This window comes from Mustelus asterias, chromosome 10, assembly GCF_964213995.1.
Source record: "Mustelus asterias chromosome 10, sMusAst1.hap1.1, whole genome shotgun sequence".
Lineage (NCBI taxonomy): Eukaryota > Metazoa > Chordata > Chondrichthyes > Carcharhiniformes > Triakidae > Mustelus > Mustelus asterias.
The window spans coordinates 66,483,954-66,505,489 of NC_135810.1; the positions used below are offsets into that span (position 1 = coordinate 66,483,954).

The 21,536-nt window shown below is 43.4% G+C and overlaps 1 protein-coding gene across 1 annotated transcript in view; it reads left to right on the top strand.

Moving 5' to 3' along the window:
- Positions 1 to 21,536, top strand: part of LOC144499646 (NADP-dependent malic enzyme-like) — a 154,043-nt gene that overhangs the window by 100,947 nt on the left and 31,560 nt on the right. Inside the window, exons 7-8 of the mRNA XM_078221873.1 lie at positions 6,934 to 7,037; positions 18,134 to 18,243. Coding sequence (XP_078077999.1) covers positions 6,934 to 7,037; positions 18,134 to 18,243 — 214 coding nt within the window. The remainder of the gene's footprint in view (positions 1 to 6,933; positions 7,038 to 18,133; positions 18,244 to 21,536) is intronic.

Sequence of the window (21,536 nt, forward strand, 5' to 3'; positions counted from 1 at the left end):
AAGAGACCAGAAGAGTTTAGAGCTTCTCAGCAGAGGGAACTTGACCTTGAGGTGCCATTAAACATGGTTTTTCTCTTCCCGAGTGTTAATTTGACTGAAATTAGTTAACTGAGTTTGGCACTAATGAGAGTTGGACATAACTGAAAGTGGTGTACATTAGGCGGCCCATCAGAGATCCTTAGTGTGTCAATAGCTAACACAGAGACCTGTATTTTAACATAACTCACCTGCTGGGAGCAACGTGTGCAATTCAAAACTGGAAGTTTGGATCTCCCACCCGCTGTGGAACTTTAAGTCCAGTGTGTGCATTGATGTCACCCTCAGGTCCCCATCTGGGGAATCTAGAACTAGGAATCATTGTTCAAAAATAAGAATTCACTCATTTAAGACAGATATTGAAAATTATTTCTGAATTTGTGAGCTTTTGAAATTCACTTCCTCAAAAGGCAGTGGAAACTGAGTCTTTAAGGTGAGTGGTATTACACTTCCAGGTGCCAAGGCCTACACTGCCTTTCTTAGCATTCTTCTACACAGCAACAATTCACCTTGCAGCTCCATTCATCCCTTTCTCGCCTGGCACCTCCTTATATCCCCATCTCAACAGCCCATACCTCGCCTCATCTTTGAGCCATCCCACACCCAGGCCTCAGTCACCCTCCGCAAATGCTGTCCAGCTCACATCTTCACAATGGCATTTTTCATATCCATATCCCTGCTTCCTTGTCTTGCAGGAGAAGACAGTGCAGAGAGCCAGGGAATTTGGGGTCCTCACCTGTTGAAGGAACAATGCAATGATGCACAAGTTGAATGAGTGGGCAAAAATCTGGCAGGTGGAGTGTCATATGGGAAAATGTGAAGTTGTTCCCTTTGGCAGGAAGATTAAAAGGCAGAGTATTACTGAAGTGGAGAATAGTTGCAGAATTCTGAGGTGCAGAGGGATTTTGGTGTTCTCGTGCAGGAGTCTCACACAGTCAGTGTGCAGGTACAGCAAGTAATTAAGAAAGTTAATGGAATGTTGTTCTTTATTATGAGAGGAATCAAACATAATAAGGATGTTGTACTTCAGTTATACAGGATGAGACCACATCTCAAATACTGTGTGCAGTTTTCATAGAATCCTTACAGTGTAGAAGGAAGCCTGTTGGCCCATTGAGCCTGCACTGATAACAATGACACCCAGGCCCTATCCCTGTAACCCCACGTATTTACACTGCTAATCCCGCTGACACTAAGGGGCAATTTGACACGGCCGGTCAACCTAACCCGGAATGTGGGTTTCCTCCGGAGCACTCGGAGGAAACCCACACAGACATGGGGAGAACGTGCAAACTTCGCACAGTTAGACACCCGAGTTCAGAATTGAACTTGGGTCCCTGGCGCTGTGAGGCAGCAGTGCTAACCACTGTGTCTCCATGCTTTCCACATTTCCTTATTCAAGGGCAGATGTAAGTGCATTGGAGGCAATTCAAAGGAGGCTTACTAGATTGATATGTGGAATGAGTGGGTTGCCTTATGAAGGAAGGTTGACAGATTGGGTTTGTTTCTGCTGGAGTTTAGAAGAGCGAAGGAGTAATTTGATTGCAGTATATAAGATCCTAAGCAGTCTTGACAAGGTAGATGTGGAAAGAATGTTTCCTCTTGTTGGTGTATCCAGAACTAGGAGGCAATGTTTTAAAATTATGGGCCCCCCTTTTAGGGCAAAGAACATGTTTTTTTTCTGCGGGTTGTGAGACTTTGGAGGCAGGGTCATTGAATATTTTTTATGATGGAGGTAGGTGATCTTCGATTCCCTTGCCTAACAAGAAGTTATCAGGATAGTTGGAAATGTGAAATTCAAAACAAACAGATCAGCCATGATATTGAATGGTGGAGCAAGCTCGAGGTGCCAAATGACCGACTTCTCCTGTTTCATATGTTAGTAGACTCCAATTTGCTGCCATGTTCCCTAAATTACAATACTGACTAGACTTCTCACAAAAAAGTACTTAAGTTTAGCTATAAAGGGCTTTGAGACGACCTGAGAGCATGAATATGTCAGTATTTTCTTTGTGCTAGTGAGGGTATTGCAGGAGGTTGCTAAAGGAGGACAACTGAAGGAAGATATTGTGGAGATAAAGTGGACCAAAACAATTGAAGATTTGAAGGCGAGAACAAGGGAATAAGGAGCCTGCGTAAGTCTGCAAGAATGGCATGATCAGATAGATTGTACTTGCACAGCGGCAGGATATGTTATTTCAGATGTGTCAGAGTTTATGGAGGTAGACAATGAAACAGGCGAGAAAGGTACGGGGGAAAATCAAGTCCATTGGTGAAGAAGATGTAGCTTAGAGTTTCAGCAGCATTGAAAGTAAATATTTTTGTTGATAAGTAATATATGGAGCTTGAAGCTGTGCTGTTGGTTGAATGTGATGCTCAAGTTTGCACCATCTAATTCAGTCTGAATGAGTGGCCAAGGAGTGAGGTTGATGTTGACATCTGAAAACTGTGCATTTCCTATTCCTTGGATTGGATTTTCCCATCCTGATTCAGAACACAATGGAGGTGGAATGGCAAAAAAAATGATGCCGGTGCCCTGCATGCCAGTCTGCCACCTCCATACCTGGCTCTGATGGTTTTCCCAAGAACGGAAGGGGTGGGAGAAGAGCGAGGGTGGCTGGTGCAAAAGCAGATCCACCCATTTTGTTAATTGGTGGTTTGAGAGCTTGTTAAGAATTCACTTTCTGGTGATGGCAGTGGGTGGCCGTTAGTGGCTGTGAAACTGGCCAGCTGTAACCTAGCGGAAACAGGGGCAGTAGAGCTGAAACAGTTTTATTTACTGCAAAAAAAAGTAACAGTTTGGACAAAGACCTACTGAGTTGTAATAAAATGTCACTTACCAACCTGTCCCTAACATATCCCAGGTGCCAGCTCTTCATGGCCGTTCTCCATGGCCACTTTGAAGATGAACATCCTCTCTTTGTAAGACTATGCATAAATAGCAGCCAGAGCAATAGCTGCTGCTGAAACCCTCACCTGTGTCTTTGTTATCTCTAGACTTGACTATTAAAATGCATCCCTGGTTGGCCACCTACATTCTACTCTCTAAACTTGAGGTTATCAAAACTCTACTGACTCTGTCCCTGCTCGAGTCAAGTACTGTTCACCCACCACCCTTGTGTTCGCTGGTCGACACGGAGTCCAGATAAAGTAATGCCATGATTTTAAAATTTTCATCCTTGCTTTCAACTCTCTCCATCTCACCTCTCCCTTTCTCTATAATATCATTCAGCCTCACAACCCTGTGAAATATCTGCATGTGTCTGTTTCTGGCTTCTCGAGCATCTCCAATCTGAATTGATCTATTATTGATGGCCCAGGTGCCTAAGTCCTAAGCTCTGGAGTTCAGAATCACAGAATACTACAGTGCGGAAGAGGCCCTTCGGCCCATCAGATCTGCACTGATGAATGAAATACCCTGACCTGCCCACCTAATCCCACTTGCCAGCACCTGGTCCATAGCCTTGAATGTTATGGCGTGCCAAGTACTAATCCAGGTACTTTTTAAAGGATGTGAGGCATCCCGCCTCCTCCACCCTCTCAGGCAGAGCATTCCAGACCATCGCCACCCTCTGAGTAAAAAGGCTTTTCCTCAAATCCCCCCTAAACCTCCCAGCCCTCACTTGTAACTTGTGTCCCCTCGCAACTGACCCTTCAACTAAGGGGAACAGTTACTCCCTATCCACCCTGGTCCATGCCCCTCATAATCTTTAACACCTCAATCAGGTCGCCCTCTCAGTCTTCTCTGCTCCAATGACCTCAGCCTATCCAACTTCGCTTTACAACTTAAATGTTCCATTCCAGACAGCATCCTGGTAAATCTCCTCTCCACCCCCTTCACATCCTTCTTATAATGTGGCGACCAGAACTCCACACAGTATTCCAGCTGTGGCCTCACCAAAGTTCTACACAACTCCTTCATGACCTCTCTGCTTTTGTAATCTATACCCCGATTGATAAAGGCGAGTGTGCCATATGCCTTTTTCACCACCCTATTAACCTGCCTTTCCACCTTCGGAGATCTATGGACAAACATGCCAAGGTCCCTTTGTTCTTCGGAACTTCCCAGTGTCAGACCTTTCGTAGTATATTTTCTTGCCAAATTACTCCTTCTAAAGTGCATCACCTCACACTTTTTTGGGTTAAATTCCACCTGCCACTTATCCGCCCATTTGACCATCTCGTCTAAATCTTCCTGTAACCCAAGACACTCAACCTCACTGTTAACCACCCGGCCAATCTTTGTGTCATCGGCAAACTTACTGATCCTACCCCTCACATAGTCATCTATGTCATTTATATAAATGACGAACAATAGGGGACCCAGCACGGATCCCTGTGGTACGCCACTGGTCACTTGCCTCCAGTCACTAAAGTAGCCATTTGTCATCACCCTCTGTCTCCTACTGCTAAGCCAATTATGAATCCACCTTGTCAGATCACCCTGTATCCCATGTGCATTAGCCTTCTTAATAAGTCTCCCACGTGCAACTTTGTCAAAGGCTTTGCTGAAATCCATGTAAACTACATCAACCGCACTACCCTCATCCACACACTTGGTTATATGCTCAAAAAAGTTCCCTCCCTAAATCACACCACCTATTTACATCACATTCCTCATTTAAGGCAATCCTTAAACCACCTCTTTGGTTAAGCTTTGGTTACCTGCCCCAGTATCGCCTTAGTGCTTTTATGTTGAATTTTTCTCTACAGTGTTTCAATGAAATAACTTGGGACTATTTATTGTCTTGATGATGCTATATAAATACAAGTTGTTTAAGAATCAATGGATTTTTTTAAATTGTGGAATGGAGAAATTTAACATTCTACAGTAGAAACTTAGTTTTTCAGAGCCAGAGAAGTTATTCAGAAGTAATTATGAATTTAGTATGCTGTTTAAAAAGGAACAGTTTAATCTCATTCAACAAGACATAACTTCAAAGATGTTTGCAAAGCGAAAATGCATGTCAATTCAGTGATTTCTAATCAGTTTTCATTTGTGAGGACTTCAACAACACTCCCGGTATAGGAGTGGCGAATCATTGACAGTAAAATGACTGTGTTTAACTGCACGGGTGCAGACGCCAGAAGTTGCTGTCAGTTTCGCAGAATGGTAACAGCACTGAAATATTCGGGCCATTGTGGAAATTACAATATATTGACGACTCTGAGTTAGAGAGTGTCTGAAGAGAAAATTTGGCCCCAATATTTATAGGGAGGGTTCATAGGAGCGTGGTGGCTGATCTAAACTTCTGAACACCCCATGGCACCAACCTGATTAACATGTTCTTCTGTTTCCCACCCAACAGCTTGGCAGATTTACAGATCCCAGTAGGAGGCCTGAGGTGGTAGCTTAGCATTTGGTGAGGGAGGTGGATGAGAGGTTACCGCTCATGGTAAGAAAGAGCGAGCGTGGGGGACTGAAGGGAGAGCATACACACCTGCTTCTTCCTGGGCCATAAGGAGTGCTGTTAAATAGCATAACCTGCTGTCTCCTCTGTTTCACTGCTGACTTTCTGAACCACAAGAAACCCTATCAGCAGCTGCTAAAATAAAATTTCAGGGCCAATTGTACTGTGGGCCTGATTTAAATATGATAATTGTGTTCTGCCTCTCCAAAATGGGTCACTTCAACACCTCACTACCTGCCAGCATAAAAATGCAATAGTATGGACATGCGATGTGGACACGTTCCTCAATTTTTAATTTTTCTCGTTTAACGCCCCCTTGCATTAAATCTCTTTGATGGTAGAAAAGTTTATTGTTTACATCTGCTTTTTATCTTTACCACTAAGAAACACTTATAAACAAGGCTGCACACCCACTGTTCCAAATCTTCTTTCAGTAAAGCAAACTGCACCATTTATTGATTAGGAAAGCTCAGAGTATCACAAGTCTGTTACTGATTGACTTGTTCAGTCTCACAAAAAAGGTGTTTCCCTTTTTGGTAAGAGAACGCATCTATACTGTGAGCTGTGCGACTGGACAAGCATGAGTGTTAGATAGATAAGCAACTATCGCTCTCTAATTAGCTTTTCTTTTGTTTAGTTCTCTTAGTTCCTTTTCATTGGGAAATTTAGATAAATTTGAAAGGAGAACAATTTCTTGCAATGAAGTGGGCTACTGCCGTGGACATATCTGATTGGCTTGCTCATAAATTGAGACCCGAACTTTCATCTTTAACAAGAGTTGATTGTATTTTAAAATGTTTACATTTAGTTCAGTTGCCGATTACAACTTCTATTGTTATTTAAGCTCGATTATATTTTCTGCTTGCTGTGGAAAGTGATTGATCTGTGCTAACCACATGACCAGTAAGCCTGAATTAATTAGAAAGCACTATAATCATGTTCAGTTATATGAAACAGATCTTCGGCTTTTTTTTTGCGACAAGTGCCTGACCGTGAGAAGTATTTTATATGAAAACTTCTCCCAACCCCTGAAATAATGTTCTCTTCTCAGCCACATCTGAAAACTATTACAATTCAATTCTGCTTCACCTACCAGTTATATTTCCCACTGCAGAAATGAAAGAGTCATTAACAAGAAAGACTTACAGAACCCTAACAAATGGTTATTTTGAATGATACTTATTTTCTTTAATATGTTTCCAGTATGCCTGTTATACAACCAAAAATAATGTTTTGATCTTTTTTCCCAATTATTTCACTCCAAGCTTTGCAAAGACATAAATTGAAATTCTCGTGGCCTAATTTATTTAGTCTTCCATTTATTTGCTGTCGAGTAACGAGATGCTTTGACGAAAAATCCAAATCTAGGAAGCTGGATGATTTTTTAAATATAGATTTATTTTTAAAAATGCAAGGACGAGTTGACTGCAAGGCAAAACCTGGAAAAATTGGTGAACATAGATTGAAAGGTTTTCACCTTTTCCAGGCTCTCCTCAATGACCCGCTTTATATTGGGTTGAAACACAAGCGAGTTCGTGGGCCGGCGTATGATGAATTGGTTGATGAGTTCATGCAGGCGGTCACAGACAGGTAGGATGTTGCAACCATTTCTTTCCCTGCTGAAATTAACTGTGATTCATATCATGGCGGCAGCCTCCATTTATGCAGATTTCCCATCATGCACAAATGTGGCAGACTATTGCGAAATCATGTCAAAATATTATTTTAAAGTGTAATGTTTAACATCAAAACAGCAAATCTGGGTTCACATAATTCAGATGACTGAACTCACTTTTACTCGCTGTGACCTAAAGACTAGATCATTTTAAAGTTGTAAAACAAGGACTCAAAAAGATTCACAGAGCAAAGTTTGATGAACTAGAATTTGTTTGCACAGCAAAATGAGGGAAATGTTGGTGGAGCACTTCTCCATTCTACTAAGAGGTCAATTTAAAATACACATCTGCTGACTAAATTTCATGTTCGTAACTTTTAAAATCTACAAAATTCTCTAACCACCTGCTCATCAAAGTCACAAATTGCATCATATGTTACTTTTAACATTGGCTAACTATCCTCCCCATCTTTCTTGACCCTGTGCAGCCTTTCATATGGTTGACCAGATCTATACGCCTCCTCCTCATCGCTTTTCCTTTGCTGTCCGACTGGATGAGACTGCCCTCCTATGGTTTCATTCCTATCTATCTCAGTGTAGCCAGAGAATCATCTATACTGGATTTCTTTCCCACTTCCGTACCATTAACTCTGGAGACTCCAAGCCTCTGTTCCTACCCCCTCCTATTACTCATCTACATTCTGCCCCTCAGCAGCACTGTCCAAAAACTAGCCGCAAGTTCCACATGTATGCTGCCAACTCTATCTCACCACTATCTCTCACAAACGCACCACTGCCTCTGCTTTATTGAGCTGCTTGTCTAACATCCAGCATTCACTCACCAAAAATTTCCTCCAATTAAATGTAGGGAAGACTAAATCTGTTGTCTTAAATCCCCACCAAAAACACTTGTTCCCTTGGTGCCAATTCCTTCTTCTCCCTGGTTCCTGTCTGGGGCTGAGCCAGACTAATTGTAATATAGTATCCTCTCACCCAGAGCTGAGTTTCTGAACCCAAATTCTATCCACCGCTGAGATCATCTTCCATCACTCTAATGCTGCACTTCAGTCCATCTGCCACTGAAACTCACATCTCTAGATTTGTAAACTTGAGGTCATCCAAAGCTCCCACACCAAGTCCCATTTACCTATCAGTTCTGTATACACTGATCTATATTCTCTCTCAATCCATCCACGCCTTCATTTTAAAATTCCCGTTTTTAAATCCCTCACTATATTTGTAACTACTTCCAGCCCTATAACCATAAATGATACCATTCATTGAATGTCTAATTGGCTGCAACCTAGAACATCATACTAGTGAATGACCACTCTCCTGGCAGGAGTCATGATGCTTTCATCCCCAATAATAAACCAGAACACCTAACTCCTGTCACTGACCTGAAAGACATTAGGAACAGTTACACATGCACAGTCAGACTATGGCAACAGCACATGCACAACGGATTCTGATTCCGTTCTGATTCGCAGCTCCTGCTGCGAATCAGAAAGGAATCAGGAAAGGAATTTAGTGTGCAGTCCCATGTCAGATTTCCACTTTATTATTGGTGAATTTCCAATGCATCACAGATTTACAGAGTGGAAAGAGCCACTACAGTTTCAAGTAACAGTCTTCTGAAGCAATTTGGAAAGGCTTCGTGTAGTAAGTTCCCACCTCATTCAGTTGATAATTAAGGAACTCATAAGCCCAAAAACATGGGCCGCGATTCTCCCCACAAATAACAAACTGCTGCCGCCAGCGGGAAAACCGGAGTGTTTCCCACTGGTGTTAACAGTGCAGGTCAGGTGGGATCCACCCACCTTTAGCATTTCAAAATATGCATAGTGCAAAACTGACAGCCAGCCCGGCTTTACAGCCCTTTAAAGAACTTCCAATCTCAGCGTTGACAGGCCCTACCACAGACATGGCGACCCCCACTGACAAGGGGAGCACTTTCAAGCCCTCAGCACAGATAGGCATCCTCTCTGCTTCCAATGATAGAACGGGTTCCCCCACACCACGCAGGCATGACGGTGATCCGAGTCCACACCAGCACCCCGCCCCCCCGCAACCCCCTCCTGAGTTAGAAGCCTCAATCCCTCTCCCCACAAGAGAGATACTGCGATATGGGGTCCCCTAAGGTCCAGCCCCCCCTAAAGTGTTGCTGCGATTTCTAAGGCTTCCAGGTATTCAGGGATATTCATGTGACCAGGCCACTTCAAAGGTTTCACAGTACACGGATGGGAGTAAAGATATTAACCAGCCAGGTGCCTGGAATCACGGTACCAAAAGTGATTTGCACTTTTTCCAGGAATAGAAAGGGCAGTCCAGCCACGAGACCCTAATCCGAGGGATAGTTCTGAGGTCAACCCCTTTCCCCCAAGCTGGAGCAGCACCCCCCCGCCCCCAAAGAGTCCAAGGTGCTAGGTCCATGCTTCTCAGGACCTGCACCAAATCCTGCCCACTGGGAGAGTTCTGGGCAGGAATCTGATCAGGGCAGGCGCAGTGGGCCAGAAGACTCCCAACGGGTTTGATGCCTGGCGACAATCCCGTTTTGGCCCTCGCATTGGATTCAGTGGGCCAGTGGCGATCCCGCCTTCAGTGCTAGTGGCATTGTTGAATCGTCCCCATTGTCTCAAATCCCACGAATCCTTTTACTTGTTACTGTTTATTTTCTATTTAACTAACTATTTCCTGAAGAGTACATTCATTTGTTAAAAGATGGCAAAAAAATCCTAATAAAAAAGCAGCACCCAAACATGTTTCTGATGAACATTTTAAGAATCATGATTGAAAAATGAATAAAATACTTTGGGGAATGTTTAATCCTAACATGATTCTGTTCTAATTTACTCCCTAATACCAAGTTTTAGTTTGCATCTCGGAATTTAATTGAGGGAGCCAGTCCAGTGGCAAATAATAATCACAAACTGATTTACTGTGACTGATGCTGTATCTGTTCATGTGCAGGTCGTGTTCCCACTAGTGTTGGGACACAAGTAAATATAACCAGAAAGATTTCTGCTGCTGTTTGTGGGAAAGCAAGAATTATTCTGGTGTATGGATCTTACCTTAACCACCACATATAGAATTGATCACAATGGTTGTTCATTTCATCAATGCATAAGCAAAATACGGCCCTTGGTGGAAATCTGAAATAAAAACAGAAAATGCTGGAAATGCACAACTGGCCTGGCAGCACCCCATGGTAGGAGAGGCCCATGCCAAGTGTTTAATCCCGGCAATTTTCACTGCTCAGGCTAATGGTCAGTCAAGGGAGAGGGGCCAGTGAAAGGGCCCCAGGTCTCCCCAGAAATCCCCCCAACCACTCTGTCCACAGCAGCCCCCCAACCAACGTGGCCCATTGCCAAGGCTACCAGCCTGGCTGCACTTCTCTTTGCATCTGGTCCCATCGATGCTGATCACCATTGGGGACTGAGTGTAGTCCCAGCAGTAGTCACAGCTCCTGGTGCCACTGCTGGGACCAAAGAACTGCTGGTTAACTCATCTGCCCTCAGAGACTGGACTTCCTTCCCAGCTGGGGGTGAATGTCTTGCCTCAAGCCAATTAACAGTTGACATGCCATTAAATAGCCCCTGGACAAACTTGCCAAGTGGAGGGCAGGGACCCTCTTTCCCTCACCTCTACCAGTAGAATTCAGCCCGTGATTAGCCAAAATGAGTTTTCTTTCCCTCTAGAGAAGAGTTTTGATGTTAATACTTCAGTAAATCTATTGACTTGTCTCCTCAGCAATAAATAGTCCATTTGTCTTCCCATTCCAATCCTGTTCATTCAGTGCCTTTTATCCATGTTAGCTGATATGTTGTTATTTTGGCCACTTCTCAGCACGAACACCACCACCTCCCCAGCTTCAACTATGCTCTTAGCACCAAAGTTTCCCTAATGATGGTCATGTTCAGTATTCGCCACACCAATGGAGTCTTATCCCTTTGTTCCTCCTTGCACAACATTTAACACTGTTGACCTCCTCCAGCATCTTTTTTTATCTGTTGTGTACTTTATGTTGCTGCTTTTCCATTGGTCCAATGCTGCTTGTGCAACATATGATCTTGGATAAGTTTTAACTTGTAGTCAACATTGGGAAGACCCAGTTCCTTTTCTTTGGCTGCGAATCACAAACTCTCCTCATAACTTGTTGATGGTAACTTCTGTTGGCTAAAATGTGCACCTAATATATGCCTTAATTTTACCATGGTATAATTTATGTCATCTCAATTTTCTATTGTGGTAGAAAACTAACTTTGTATCCTTTTGTAAAAGATTTACCTAATGAAGTATGAGAATCTAAGAAATACATGAAAATTGGATAGTCTCCAGCAGCTCTTTATAAATGGCTTATCGTATATTTCCTGGATGTCAAATACAATGATGTGGAGATACAAATGGAAATACAATGCCATGCAATTGTTTTAAAAAGCTAAAGGCTACAAATGAAATCTCTCAAAAGGTTGATGTTGCCATTGTAATATAAAGCAATTGCCAATTTCAGTATTATTTTTGCAACTATTGGGACGATGATTCATGGTCTATAACTCTGTTGAAGGGTGATAGCTGATAAAAAGGGGATGAAAAACAACTTTGAGAATTCCAACTTTTGAACCAAAGATTCCAATCACACATTTCATTCTGACCTGAAACAAGTGGCCTTTCTGAATCCTAAGGTATTATTTTTCTATCATGTAGATTGGTTCGCCACACTTTAGGAAGGATTTGAGGGTTCTTTATAGGCTACAGAGAGAATTCCCAGAGTGGTTCCAGAGATGAGGGATTTTAGTTAGAAGATTAGGTTGGAGAAGCTGGAGTTGTTCTCATTGAAGAAAAGGAGATCCAGGGGAGATTTAAGAGAGGTGTACAAGATGATAACCAGTTTGGATAAGAAAGAAAAACTGTTCCAATTGGCTGGAACTAGAGGACAAAGAGTTAGGCTTTTGGGCAAGAGATGCAGAAGTGACGTGAGGAAGAACTTTTTTTGCACAGCAAGTCGTAATGTTCTGGAACTTGCTGCCCACAAAGGTGCTGGAAGTAGAGATGATGAATGATTCTCAATGTGGGAGAGACATAGCACAACCATTCTCTCACTCCACAGGAATGAAGCGCTGGGTGTGCGCGGGTTGGCCAAACTGGGCAGCATGAAGTGACAGGGTGGAAGTTCTGAGTGAACGGAGTGATTTATTATTTGTAACTATATACAGCGTTCACCTCTCTGCACTGGTACCTACTTTCACCTGTGCCAACGAGGTGCCTATCACTTCTTAATCTTCCTCACCCTCCCACTATGTCTCGGTGCTTCCCCAAGATCTGCTGCTGAGGTTGGAAGGCCCCAGACTCTGTACCTGACAATCGTCATCCCTTCAGGTGTCCGATGGGCCTGGTGGTCCTCTATGGGATAGAGGAACAACTGGAGTGAAGTACAAAAGCCCCACCATCCTCTGTGCTGACACTCATGGATTCCCACTCGTGCCTGCACCAGGCAGTTGAAACCCTGAACCGTAGACTTATGCTTGGAGCCCAAAGAGGTAGGGGAGATCCTAAATGAATACTTTGCGTCGGTATTCACTAAGGAGAGGGATGTGTTGACTGGGAGTGTCTCGGAGGGGAGTGTTGAACCGTTGGAGAAAATCTCCATTACAAAGGAGGAAGTGTTAGGTTTGTTAGAGAATATAAAGACTGACAAATCCCCAGGGCCTGATGGAATCTATCCAAGGCTGCTCAGGGAGACGAGAGGTGAAATAGTTGGGCCTCTGACGCAAATCTTTGTCTCGTCACTGGACACAGGTGAGGTCCCAGAGGATTGGAGGATAGCCAATGTGGTCCCGTTATTTAAGAAGGGTAGGAAGGATAACCCGGGTAATTATAGGCCGGTGAGCTTGACGTCCGTGGTGGGGAAGTTGTTGGAGAAGATTCTTAAAGATAGGATGTATGCGCATTTAGAAAGGAATAAACTCATTAACGATAGTCAACATGGTTTTGTGAGAGGGAGGTCATGCCTCACGAACCTGGTGGTGTTTTTTGAAGAAGTGACCAAAATGGTTGACGAAGGAAGGGCCGTGGATGTAGTCTATATGGACTTTAGTAAAGCGTTTGACAAAGTCCCTCATGGTAGGCTAGTGAAAAAGGTTGGATCCCATGGGATAAAGGGGGAGGTGGCTAGATGGGTGGAGAACTGGCTTGGTCATAAAAGACAGAGGGTGGTAGTGGAAGGGTCTTTTTCCGGCTGGAGGCCTGTGACTAGTGGTGTACCGCAGGGCTCTGTATTGGGACCTCTGCTGTTTGTGATTTATATAAATGATCTGGAAGAAGGAGTAACTGGGGTGATCAGTAAGTTTGCGGACGACACAAAACTGGCAGGACTTGCAGATAGTGAGGAACATTGTCAGAGGCTACAGAAGGATATAGATAGGCTGGAAATTTGGGCAAGGAAATGGCAGATGGAGTTCAATCCTGATAAATGCGAAGTGATGCATTTTGGTGGGAATAATGTAGGGAGGAGCTACACAATAAATGGAAGAACCATAAAGGGTGTAGAGACGCAGAGGGACCTGGGTGTGCAAGTCCACAGATCTTTGAAGGTGACGTCACAGGTGGAGAAGGTGGTGAAGAAGGCATATGGCATGCTTGCCTTTATAGGACGGGGCATAGAGTATAAAAGTTGGGGTCTGATGTTGCAGATGTATAGAACGTTGGTTCAGCCGCATTTGGAATACTGCGTCCAGTTCTGGTCGCCACACTACCAGAAGGACGTGGAGGCTTTGGAGAGAGTACAGAGGAGGTTTACCAGGATGTTGCCTGGTATGGAGGGGCTTGGTTATGAGGAGAGATTGGGGAAACTGGGGTTGTTCTCCTTGGAAAGACGGAGGATGAGGGGAGACCTAATAGAGGTGTATAAAATTATGAAAGGCATAGATAGGGTGAACGGTGGGAAGCTTTTCCCCGGGTCGGTGGTGACGTTCACGAGGGGTCATAGGTTCAAGGTGAAGGGGGGGAGGTTTAACACAGATATCAGAAGGACATATTTCACACAGAGGGTCGTGGGGGCCTGGAATGTGTTGCCGGGCAAGGTGGTGGAGGCGGACACACTGGGAACGTTTAAGACTTATCTAGACAGCTATATGAACGGAGTGGGAATGGAGGGATACAAAAGAGTGATCTAGTTTGGACCAGGGAGCGGCGCGGGCTAATTGTTCCTGGTTTCTCGTTTCAAGGCTTCATTCTACGATCATCTTGCTGGTGCCAGTACAGAGTGAGACTGCGGATAGTTGGGAACCTGTCTCGGGGGCAGGGGATTCATATGGTGTTCGTGGAAGTGGAAATGACTAGGGTTGGGAAGCATTTTCCGATCGGGGCCATTGTGATCTCCTGGACTCGTTTCGATCGCCTCAGGGGGTCGGAGAGGAATTTCCCAGATTTTTTTTTCCCCATATTGGCCCTGGGGTTTTTCACTCTGGGTTTTCGCCTCTCCCTGGAGATCACATGGTCTGGAATGGGGGGGTGGGGGTAAGTTAATAGGTTGTAATGAACAAAGCATCGTAGCTGTGAGGGACAGCTCGGTGGATAGGATATTGGTATGTAGATAGGCTGGAAAATTGGGTGGGGATCCTGGATTCAGGATTCAATCCTGGACCGGGGAGCGGCGCGGGCTTGGAGGGCCGAAGGGCCTGTTCCTGTGCTGTATTGTTCTTTGTTCTTTGTTCTTTGTAGAGTTCATGCCCTCAGGCATGGAAGTCATGAGCTGAATCATGATGTGGACATCTCCTGCCACGGAGTGCATGTCCTGCACCGAGGTATCCGCTGTGGATGCCAAACTCGCAGTGTTGGCCTCGGTGCACTGAGGTGATGGCACCACCGCCTCGGTCATAAAGCAATGGGATTCCTCCAGCCGGCCTTGCTGTCCGAGGAGGGATATCGTCATCCTCTCCTGGCACTCACGACTCTGCTTTGCAATTCCATCAGCTCTGGAAAGACTAGGCCCAGGGGCACATCCCTCCGAGTGCTGGTTCCCTGGGACGTCCCCACCTCCACCTGCTGCGTGTGGATCTTCAACTGTGCGGTGCTCACCTGTGAGTGACCCAAAAACCTGTTGACTTAGTGAACTCGCCGAGGTGTGAGTATCTGCGCTGGTGCAGGGTGCAGGTGACAGCTGTGACGCCTCTTCAGCGGTGGGGTCCCAGAAGCCTCCCTTAGAGCTGCTCAAGTCCATTGAGTCCAGGGGCCGAGTAGATGGCCCGGGCTGCTTGGCTGCTTTACTGCAAGAGAAGGGAGATGGCATCAGTGTATTACAGGGGATAAAGGAGGGGATATCGATTACTCATTTGAGACTTGAGGAATGACAGCATGTCTCAAGGATTCTCATGTTTGTCTGCTGCCCCCACTTCACCATTAGTGCAGACACGTTCTTCCTCCTCCCCAGCCAGCTTGAATGCTCTCTCCTCAAATGGTGTGAGGGTTCTGAGTTCCAGCATTACTCTGGCCGGGCATGCTTGCTCATGCTTGTTGTGGTTGATTTTGTCCTGCAATGACACAGATAAGGAGAGTATAGGTGGCAGTGTTGACATTTAAGATGGTGATGAGGTGTGGCAGTCATGGTCTTGAGTGAGACCTGGAGTGTGAGGAGCATGGAAGTGAGTAGGGGGGAACATGGTAATTGGGGGAAGGGGAGGAGAGCTCCTTACAGGTGTTGGCAAAGGCCAAAGTGTATGGGTGTGAGATGAATGTGGAGGTGGGATGTGTGTGTTAGGGGGTCCAGTAAAAGGCTGCTTGAAGCTCACTTACCTTGGCTGAGCGAAGATGCTGCCCCATCCTCTTCTGCAGCGAGCTTGCACTCACCAAGGCTGCCACTGCATCTTTGGTGGGGGTGGTGATCTTGGGAGTAGGGGTAGAGTGCATCCCACTTCTGCTATACTACATCCAGACGTCTGGGCAGGGCTCCCTTTAAGAATTGCGGTGCGGGTTTGCTGGTTGCCATCCCCTGCGCTTCATGCGGAAGAAGTGCTTGGGGAGCCTTTTGTATGCGGCTCTCCAGCGATTAAGTTAGGCCGTGGTGGCTGAATGAGAGGGAGGCCGTCGTGAGCACAGCATTATTTTTGTAGCCATAAAAATTTTTGTCAATGAGGCTCATGATCTGGTCAGAAATCAGGCTGGAGCCATCGGTGTAGTCACTCCATTTTTCACACCAGAACCGACACTGCCAAGTTCTGGTAAGATCACCCCTGTTGTGTTTTCGCCTTTGCAAATGTGAGCTGAATGAACTTATGGGTACCCTGATAGATGGTATAGACATGGGATCCCACTTAGGCCCAGCACTTGCTAATATTTTCATCTGTTTTCATGAGAAACACGCTTTTGATGGGATAGTTCTTAAAATCTTATTGTGTGCAGACTTCCGACACGTAGACAATATGTTTGCAATCTTTGAATCTGCAGCCACATGTAAGATTTCTTACCTTAATGTGCGCCATCTTGCGTTCAAGTGCGCTTTTGAGAGGGAGCAGTCTAACCTACTCCCTTTCCTCGCCATGCTGCTTGAAAAATCCACTACTGGGTTCCCCACTACTGTCCATTTTAAATGTACCTTCACCGTTCAATATTCATGTTGGCATTCATATAGTTGCCTGATCAGAAATCTTGTAAATAGGATCCTAGCCATTTTCTTAGCATGCAAGCAGAGATAACGCTCATCAAGCTATCCTGCAGAACAGTGGCTATCCTGATCAGATCATTGTTTGTTGTGCATCGCGCCAACTTGCAAATGGGCCAAAGACTATCACTTCAAACCTGAATAGTGCCTGGTTTTCCTCAAATTACCCTCAAAAGGCAAAATATCTGATTAATAGGTTAAGGAAGGTGTTTCCTGCTGCCACAATGCAGTGGCTACACAAGTGGTGTTTGCCACAATAGGATGCTGTAGTCAGTCCAAAAAGACTGCCACATAATTTAGCAACTTCATGTAAAACTCTGTGTCAGTGTGATGCCAGGTACGTAGGCCATTCATCCTAGCAACTGGCTGATCGAATTAACCAACAGTGTTCCTTTGTTTGTTCGTAATTGGCAGAGTACAGACTTTAAACAGTCGGCGCTTGCAAAACCGCAACATGTGATTCCATGATTGGGCAATACTTGCTGAATAATCCTGAGTGTGCTAATAGCTATGCTAACAACCATTGTCAGACCATCAGTCGAGCTTGTAATGTAGCTCATTTACAGTTGCTAAATGCAACATACATTCAAATACAAACACCCACTGCCTGCAAACAAAAGGAATATGTTCAAACCCTTGCACCTTGTTTGAAATACCCAGGAGTTTGGGAAGCCCATAGTTCCTAGTTGCTTTCTCCATGGCAACACCTCAGCCAATCAGTCAGCACCCTTTTCCCCTCAGTATAAATTTGACATTCTTGCATTTGTCTTAATGAGTGCAAGATGAAAAGCTTTGGCAAGATGAAAAGCAATAAATCAGTTAAGTGGAAACATGCATGTGGCAATAATCAGGGAATAAGGAAAGTAAATTAGTAGCATTTGGAGCCAGATCTGTCTGTAGATGATAGTATATTAACAACACATTAGTTGTGGAGGGCACTGCAATGAAATATGGGTTTTTTTAGGGATAAAGATTCCACTGGCCAAAATATTTGAAATATGAAAATCTGTGATTAATCAAACATGAAAATAATGTTACAAGCAGCGCAGTGTGTTCCAGGACTGAATTTAAAAGACAAGTTCAATGCTGACCATTCAATCACACAGCCGTAGAATCACGAGTGAAATGTCACTTATAAAATGTCACATGTCAAAAGCCCATCATAGTCACTTTTCAAAAAAAAAGTGAAGTATTCTGTATCTATTCCTCCCTATTTCATAGAATCATAGAACATGCAGCACAGAAGAAGCCATGGTGAATGTATCATATGTTCAAAATAGACAGCAATAATAAAACCTTGTAGCTTTTCATCCTTAGTGTCTGATTGCAGATAAGGATGTTATTTGAACAGTTGGTTTGTTTAATTATTACTGTTCTATTTTTAACTGGTTATCCATTCATTTCATTGGATTATAGGTACGGAATGAACTGCCTCATTCAGTTTGAAGATTTTGCAAACTCCAATGCTTTTCGGCTTCTTAACAAATACCGTAATAAGTACCTCACTTTTAATGATGACATTCAAGGTAGGTAGAGAAATTACTGGTAACATTTAAAATTTGCCATTTTAGAAATTGGCAGTTAAATAATTCATCCTTTAGGATACGTGCGTCATGATGAATACTTGATACTTGATATTTAATCGACATTAGCCAAATACATTATGTACAGGAAGTGCTGTTTATCTTTCCAAACTCAAAAGTTTCAAACTTCCATCTGTTACGATTGAACTTGGACCTTTCACTCCAGGCACTTTGGAACCATGGCCAAAGTACAATTTTCCATGTTTTGCTATCCTTAGCGGAAAAGTTTAAAGGGAGCAATTTAAGGATGGAGTCCCTCAGATATACACATAGCCTGCGTATAGAGATAATGTACACAACAGTAGCACAATAGTAGCACATTCCCATCTGAGAGTCTTCATTCAGGAGAGGAAAATTGGTCAATTTGCTGATTTTTCTGATTTTGTTTACATTAACCAATTCCTGACTGTTTTACACCCAGTGTCAGCTGAGTGATTATGAAGGGGGATCTCACGGAGAAGGGAAATGGAATTAGTTATCTTGCATGAGGTGACATTTTTAAAAATTGTCATTATAGCATTATAAAGCTGAATGAAACTGGAAAGGTCCACACACCAACTAAGTAGGTGGGCTTTCTAACCAAGGACAGATGACTATCCTTTCTGAAGTGATTGTTGGTGAAAGTCACATGAGACATATACAGTTTGTTTCTGGGCATTGCTCTGAAGTCTCGTAAAATGAGGAGGCCCAGAAAGAAGGTGAATGACAGTAAATATCTTGTTTTAAAAACCCGAGAAAATTACTTTCAGGCTTTAGTGTTTAGCGTCACGATACAACAGTTTGGAGTTCTTATATATTCACACTTCACTATTTTAGGTTTCATTGATCTGAAAATAAAATGGTTGAAAAACTGATTCTACAGTAACATGTTTAAATAGCCAAAATTATACTAAACAGAGTGTGTGATGTGAATCATAAACAGTTGTTGAACTGTCTCTGAGGACATGTGCTGGTTGCAGATTTATTTTTTTGTTGTTGCAAGTCTACATCCATTCTCCACTCCAATCAGTTTAACATTTTTAAGGGAGTTCCAGGACTGCTAGTCATTTCCCAAACATTTTTTGACCGCTCCCAAAGAATTGAGAAAAATAGACAACTCTTTAACAAATGTAGCCATTCCGGCAACATCTCGCAAGTAAGTTCAGTCAAATCTGAATCGAAAACAGATGTAATATAAATTGTGAATCCACACCAAATACAATCGGTCACATTGTTTACTGTTTCCTGTAACGTGAGCAAAAAGTTTTATATAAGCAAATAAAAACTTCTCAACAAAACTGCTTATGTGATTAATCATGTGATTGATCCCATTATATAGTTCCCTTTCATACAATAACTTGACATTTTTCTACAAGAGACCCTATATGAATTAAAGTTACTGTTAATTAACAAACCTTTGCAATAATTAACACAAAAGATCCAGCATTGAGAAGCAGTTTTTGTCTTTGTCAATGGAAATGTTGGTTCATAGAATTTTAGAGCACTGAAGGGTCTATTTTTCTACTTAAACACTCTGAAAGAGTTATTCACTTAGTCCCGAAAACTCCCCAAGTATATTTTAGATATTCATCTGCATTCTTTTTAAAAGATATTATGGATTTTGCAGTCACCACTTTCTGTTGTACGACATTCCATGAAAACAAAACTATATATGAAAACAGTCTCTAATTACTGGCTTACCATAACAGTTTATCTGATTTGCTTCATCCTTATTTACCATATTAAAACTTCTCATACCTTTGAAACATCCACGTCAGATCCCTTCTTCACCTTCTTTGTTCTCATGAAAATGCTAGAAACATTCAGCAGGTCTTGCAGCATCTGCGGTGAGTTCTGATGATAGATCACAGACTAGACCTGTAACCTGAACTCTGTTTCTCTCTCCACAATGCTGTTAGACTTCCTGAGAGTTTTCAACAGTTTCTGCTTTTACCCCAGATTCTCTAGTCTCTCCTCATAACTAAAGCCTAAAGACAGCATGTTAGTGACTTGCTTCTATGTTGTCTCTATTCATTGAATCATGGGAGTGACTCAAGCCACTCGGGCCATCAATTCTGTGCTGGCCAAAGCAGAGCTACCCAGCCTAATTCCACTTCCAGCTCTTGGCCATACATACCCTGAAATGTTACGGCACTTTATGCATATCAAACTACTTTATTTTAATGAAAAGAGGGTTTCTGCCTCTAACACCACTTTAGGCAGTGAATGCCAGATCCCGACCACCCTCTAAGTGAAAAGAATTCTCAATTTCCCCTAATCCTTCCACCAATTATTAACCCCTCTGCTAAGGAAAATAGATTTTTCCTATCCACTCGATCTAGACACCTCATGATTTCACACACTTTAATTAAATTTCCTCATGGCCTCCAAAGAAAACAACCACAGCCTATCAGAGCTAATATTCTCCAGTCCTTGTAAAACTCCTCTGTACCCTTTTTAGTGTGGTCACATTCTACCTGTCATTTTTGTTCCTTACAGGGTGCCTTATTGATTGTCTTCTGGAAATATAATTTTTTTTATTATTTCATGGGATGTGAGTGCCTCTTGCAAGGCCAGTAGATGTGTTTGTTCATAATTTACTTTGAGAATGTGGTGGTAAGCCACTTTCTTGAATTCTGCAGTCCATCTGGTATAGGCACATCACATCCACAGTGATGATAGGAAGGGATTTCCAGGATTTTGACCGAGTAAGCAGTGTGTAGCTTGGAGGTTGTAGGTGGTGGTGTTCCTATGCAGCTGTTGTCCTTCTTGTGGTAGAGGCTTCAGGTTTGGAAGCTGCTGTCAGAGGACCCATAGTGAGTTTCTGCAGTGCATCATGTAGATTGTTCACACTACTGACACTGTGTTTTGGTGGTGAATGGGGTGCCAGTCAATTAGGGCCCTTTGTCCTGGATGGTATTAAACTTCTTGAATGTTGTTTGAGTTTCAATCTTTCATGCAAGTAGACAGTACTCCATCAGACTCCTGACTTGTACTTTGTAGATAGGTGGACAGGCTTTGGAGATTCAGGAGGCGAGTCACTTTTCGCAGAATTCCCAACCTTTGGCCTGCTCTTTTCACAATATTTACATAACTAGTATAGTTAGTTTCTGCTCAATAATAACCACCAAGATATTGTTGGTGGGGGATTCCGTGATGGTGATTCCATTGAATATATTGAGGGAAGATGGTTAGAATTTCTGTCTTGTTGGAGATGGTCATTACCTGACATTTGTGTAGTGCAGATGTTCATTGAT